At 48.4% G+C, this 6,000-nt stretch overlaps 1 protein-coding gene across 1 annotated transcript in view; it reads left to right on the forward strand.

Moving 5' to 3' along the window:
* The first annotated feature begins 5,439 nt into the window (after positions 1–5,439).
* The window catches only part of Uroc1 (urocanate hydratase 1), a 32,589-nt gene continuing 32,028 nt past the window's right edge, over positions 5,440–6,000 (forward strand). Inside the window, exon 1 of the mRNA XM_031382535.1 lies at positions 5,440–5,585. Within this exon, the coding sequence (XP_031238395.1) occupies positions 5,460–5,585 (126 nt within the window). The 5' untranslated portion in view covers positions 5,440–5,459. The remainder of the gene's footprint in view (positions 5,586–6,000) is intronic.

Genomic DNA, 6,000 nt, shown 5'->3' on the forward strand with positions numbered 1-6,000 from the left:
CATGACAGTCCTTCCCCCATCCCAGGAACAGTTATAAATGTTTCTTCCTTCCCCCAAGCGCACACTGTTGCATCACTTTCTTATGTGTCTTCAAGTCCTGCTCGAATCCCTGTTCATGCAGCCTGGAGTAGAAGTGAGGGATCTCAGGCATGTCTTCCTGGGCACTAGGTCACCCACAGCTGCTGCAGGCACAGCCACTCAGAGCTTATTTCAGACAGGGGTTTTGTGTTGCAGAGAGACACCAGAGTGAAGTCCAGCCTTTGACAGATAAAGAAAGGGCTGGAAGTGTGGCTTAGTGTTGGAGGGCTTTCCTAAACCATGAAGCCCTGGCTTAGTGTTAGAGGGCTTTCCTGAACCGCTAAACCCTGGCTTACATCCTGATGCCACATTATAAAAATAAATAAAAGAGAAAGACACACATCGAGTGCTGTGGGCTGCTGCAGACTGCACCTGATCTCAGGATCTTGCTGCCCTGACACCAGCCTCGTAGGGGACCCAAACAAGCAGCTGGCCCAGTGTGTAAAGGAAGGGCATGGCTGATCCAACATTTAGCCTTGAGTGTGTGGGGTGAGGTACTTCACTTAACACTAGCGTCTTACCTGCCGTTAGTACTCCATTTCCCTGTACGATGGTGCTAACGTTAAACCTCACTGTGTTGCAGAGGCTAAATGAGAAGCAGGGATGTTTGAACAGCCTCAGGTGTGGCAAATGCCATATAAGGACTTGATATTAGTATTCAGTAATCCTTACTGGCTCCTCTTATAGCAGTGATCTATTATCAGTTAATAAAGACTATGAAACAAATAACATTTATACATTTAACTTCAAATAGCCACAATGGTTCTACCTCCTTTTTGGGTGGAAACCCAGCTCACACTAAAACCACATCCTTCTCAGGATGCTCCATCCTCGAGGAATGTCTGCTTCCTCTCAGCCCATCCCAGAAACCAAGGGTGCTGGATTACCCACAATACCTATCTGCCCCAAATCTCACCCAAACCCTCACACCAGAACCTAGTCCAGTCTTCCACTCTTTGATGTCTTTTGGCCTTCTAGGCTGCCACCTGGTGACCAAAATTGAGAATAGCCCACCATTGTCCTTAGAGATAGGCATCGATGAAGGCCACCAGAAAGATCGGAACCCATGTGCCTGCCTCCACGTGTGGGAACCCTGGTAGCTCCCTGGAAAAGTTTTCTTCTGCCTGCTACAGAAGGCCCTGAGGAGCGTGTCGATTATAGCTAAGTAGCCAATTGCCTTGATCTCTGGAAACGTCCAAAAACCACTTCAATGCAGATCAAGATCTGTGGGAGGCTCTTGGTTGTATGCTTCTCCCAGAGATCTCATGCTGCTGCACTCAGGCAACAAGATGGCCATCATCTTATCAGTCGGCCTGGCCTAGCTGCCTTGAGAGGTGTGTGTCTTTGGATTTTCAGGTTAGAGTCCATGACTCCTGGAGCACAGTGTGCCTTCCAGTTTCTGAAAGTCAGAGGCACTCCCTCAGGCAGTGAAGTGTCCAGGCCTCTCCTTTTCTCTGTACGTTCTCTCAGAAGTCAAGGAAGCATGGACACTTGACAGAACAGTTGGTCTTAGGTAGTACTATTGTATACCCTGTATAGCTTGCAAATGTCATTGTATCATAGCAACTTCAACTATCATTATGTTCTGTCTCTGATAAAGGTTTAAAAAGCCTGCTTGCTCTCAATAAAATTGCCACAGCTTAAGTTTTGCTGTGGACCCCCAACCAGCCTGATCTAATTCCGATGGCGGATCAGATGATCTTGGCCTGGTAAGCAAGTGCAAGCACTTACAAAGGAGACTCTGTGGTGAGTGCCAGTCAATGGGTGAAGTGAGAGATGGAGTATCTCTCAGAGCCTGCAGTGAGCGTTTCTAAACACACCAAAAACCTGACGGTTGAGATATCTGGATGCTGGCCATGCCTCTCAGCTTCTGTGTTGGTCAGGGAGAGCAGGGCTAGCAGGAGGCCAAAGCTGCCTCTGGAGATAGGGTCTTTAGTGCAAGTACCAGTGAGAAAAACGCCAACATCTCATGTGGTGCTGATTGTACACGGGACATCGTTCAGGGCCCTTCAGGCGTGGACCTCATTCCATCCCCAGCTACATCTGTGAGGTATTGGTGTTGTTAGGGTCATCTATCCCCTGGTGTCCATGCCACTGGAATTGCAGATACCAATCCCCAGGGTCATCTCCCTTACATGTTATAAAGTGGTGCGTAACCTGTGACGTCCTCCCCTTGCCCCCTCTCATCCCTGGATGCCATGTGATACCTAATGCAATGTCATTGTTGTGCCAATAGACTTCACCCTGTATCCCTGGAGAGCCCATAGTCAGGATAAACATAGGTAAAGGTCTATACAGTTCAATTTTTTAAGAATTATCTTCAGATGGGGATCCTGAGGGCCATCCATCCTTTCCTTTTGGAGATCTAGATAGGCCAGGAAACTTACCCAGTGGCACACAGCTAGTGAGCAGGGTAGTTGTGGACCAAACCTAACACGGTGCTGTGTTCAGCTTATGTGAATCTCTTTAAAATGTTTACAGTTTGTTTTCTGACTAAATAACTTATTCTAGTGTAAGATTCACATGCAGTTGTGAGGTGTCATTGGTACCCCATATGCCCATATGTCTCCCCAGTGGTGACATCTTTTTTTTTAAAGATGTATTTATTTATTTTTCTGTATGTGAATACACTGCAGCTGTCTTCAGACACACCAGAAAAGTGCATCAGATTCTATTACAGGTGGTTGTGAGCTACCATGTGGTTGCTGGGAATTGAACTCAGGACCTCTGGAAGAGCAGTCAGTGCTCTTAACCCCCTGAGCCATCTCTCCAGCCAGTGGTGACATCTTGAACATTCCAGTCAGGATGCCGAACTTGAGGTTGTCTGACCCAATATAAAAACAGCTTCAGTTGGTTACAAATGTTTAAAATTCAGATTAGACAAAACAGTTGGGATTTTTGGTTTTCTCCTGAGAACGGAGCTCTATACAAGCGAATTATTGGAGGTCTTTGTTACGGGGAGGGGAATCTGAACAGGGAACAGAGTCCAGCCAGGCACAATGCAGTGCCACCTAGGGAAGTCATGCTAGGACTGAGAGACAGTGGGTTGATGCTAATGGGGTATTTCTGCCCCATCCCCCCACCCCAAGGGCCAAGGGAATTGGGGTTTATCTAACTCTGCAGCCTTCTGCAGGACATGAGAAGCCAAGTGGGCTCTAGGCACCAGCCCCAGAGAGCAGAGAGAAGCATGTGAAGCCTCTGGAGTTGGGCCAGTAGTACTCAGGCTCACAGAAGGGAGGGCAGAGGCTAGGGCTGCCAAAGGAGTCCTATTCATTCAGTCTGGTCCCAGCCTGCAACAGCACCTGGTACAAGGCAGTGCTTAGCCACCTCAGCTTATAAGAAATATCAAGAGGCTAGATGACATCCAGGAGACCTCCAGTTCAATGAGGATGAGGGGAGGTGACTGAGGAGTCCAGCAGGAGATCCTAGGGACCTAGGGACCCCAGCAAGAAAAAGACTTTTCTCAGTCTCAGGCTTTGCATGACACCATACACATAGGAATGAATGAGAGGTTTTCTCCTCCAACTTCCAGTTCCCAAGCAAACACCAACATGGAGCACATGCCCCACCCCACAACTCAGGCCTCGGTCTCCACAGCTGCTCCACTTTAGGGTTAGTCACAAGCAAGAGAGTGGCCTGTACCTGACTGACTGGTTATAAATTGGGGGCGGGGGAGTCCTATAGCCCAGTCCACTCTTCAAGTTGTATTAATTTGTTTAAAATGGCCTTGGATTGAAGCTCAAGGGTAGATACTGACTAGCATATCCCCAGCACCAAAAGAAAAAAAAGAAAGAAAGAAAGAAAGAAAGAAAGAGAGAGAGAGAGAAAGAAAGAAAGAAGGAGGGAAAGAAAGAAAGAAACAAAGGAAGAAGGAAGGAAAGAGAGAGAGAGAGAAAGAGAGAGAGAGAGAGAGAGAGAAAGAAAGAAAGAAAGAAAGAAAGAAAGAAAGAAAGAAAGAAAGAAAGAAAGAAAGGGAGAGAAAGAGAGAAAAGGAAGCTAGTTAGAAGTAGCCAAACTCAAGGTAGCATGTTACTTTCTTCTCCCATGTACGGTGAAGGATTTGGGTGTCAGCTGAGTAGAAGGCATTCAAGGTGGGTTGTGAGAGTTGTGGACCCTTCTAGGCTTCTTGGTGCTCCAGGGGTCTCTGCTGTCTTGATAGGAGCCCTACAAATTCTTCCTTAGGGGCTTTGTGGGACTTTTTACATCATCATGACTGGTGGCCTCTGTCAATGGTGATCAACCCTACCTCCACCTCTCCCTTCCCTGGGGTTCAGAAGTAGAAAGTTTCCTAGAAAACAAGTGACTTCCACGGCTATCCAGGAGTCACAAGACTCTAGAATGCAAAAATATTCTCATTACAAGGCCACCAGGAATGCCACATGGTGTCCCCAGCCATGGGGACTTCAGACAGAGACGGATATGCTTTTCTAATTGTGCTATAACACATCTTGTTGATGTCGTCACCCTACTCCCACATGTACACTGGACTCTTAAAAGCGGGAGCCATTTCAACGGTGTCTCCATCCAAATGTGGGGGTCCCAGGTCTCCAATCTGAACTTCACTCATGACTAGCTACAGAACTTCAGGAAGTCTCCTTGCCTCTCTGACCTCAGTTTCTTTATCAGTGACGTGGTAATTGAGTGCTGAGGGCCAATGCAAGTGCCTGCCACCTCATGTTCTGCACTAATTGACAAGTGGTTCACCTTCCCATTCTGCCTAAGGCCAGGTGACATGACTTTTTTCTGCAGAGGGAGGAGTTGATCACCACCCACTTATGTACACAGGGCCAGAGCAAAGGGCATGAAGTTGTCCAGGAGTGGACATTTACCAGGATCACTGGGACTCAGTGATGGACCTTTCCTGGCTAGAGTTGGGGAACATGACACCCAGCATTGGCCTTGGACCAAAGGATGTGGAGGAAGGCTTTTTTGCAGAGCTGTTAATGATTAGGGGTTGCTGGGGGCGTGGAAAGCTGTAACCACACCTACCACCCTCCCCCCTTCCTGCTCAAGTGTCAAGGAAATGGAATTACAAGGGGACTTGCTTCTGTAGAGCTTGAGCCAGGTTCAATGTCACATGAATGCTCACCATTAGTATTCCAATATTGCCACCTTTTAGACCCCTTCTAAGACTGAAAAAACTCACCCTTGGAGCCCATCAGCACCCCAAACTCATACCCATCTAACTTGAGTAAGCCCCACAAGGTGTTTCTCCTTCAGCAAGTAACACTCAGGCAACCTTCCTGTCAGGCAGTGATCCAAATGACCTGCCCCTTATGTCCTCTCTGAGCCCAATGAGGGGCTGGAGGAGGTGGCCCTGGGCTGTCCCCACCCTGCTTCCCCCTGACTACCCAGTTGCCTCCACCTCAGTTTCTACAGACATGTCCAGCCTCCAGGAACTGTGCTCAGGTCTGCCCCTACGACCCCTTCCTGAGAACCGGGGTCGCTGGGCTGGGGTGCCACATGCTCCGGTTAGAACTCCCAACCTCAGCCCTGAAGAAGAGCAGGTAACAACTGTTATCCAGTCCCCTGGGGCCCTGGGACCCTTTGGTGCCATTTAGGTGGCCAAGGTGGCTGGATACCCCTCTTTCTTTCCACAGATTATCTCTCCCTGTCCCTACCAGCTCCCACAGAAGGGTGAGGGGGGTATGTCAGCGTCTATCACCTGATATTCTTTAGGTGAAGCCACACCTTAGACTGGGGATTGGGGTTCTCACTTCCAGATGAGGACACTGGGGCTCAAGGTCATCCAAACAGTCTGCGGTAGTGCTGTGGTCACCTCTAGTGAGGAACAGGAAGAGGCAGGGTGTGAAGTGGCCCAAGCTCAGCAGCGTCACGTGAACCTTGCCCAGCTCCAAGCACTGAGGGACTCCTGTGTCCTCTGTAACAGGCTTTTTTTTTTTTTTTTTTTTTTTTTTTTTT

Source organism: Mastomys coucha, unplaced genomic scaffold (genome assembly GCF_008632895.1).
Source record: "Mastomys coucha isolate ucsf_1 unplaced genomic scaffold, UCSF_Mcou_1 pScaffold20, whole genome shotgun sequence".
NCBI classification, from domain to species: Eukaryota; Metazoa; Chordata; class Mammalia; order Rodentia; family Muridae; genus Mastomys; species Mastomys coucha.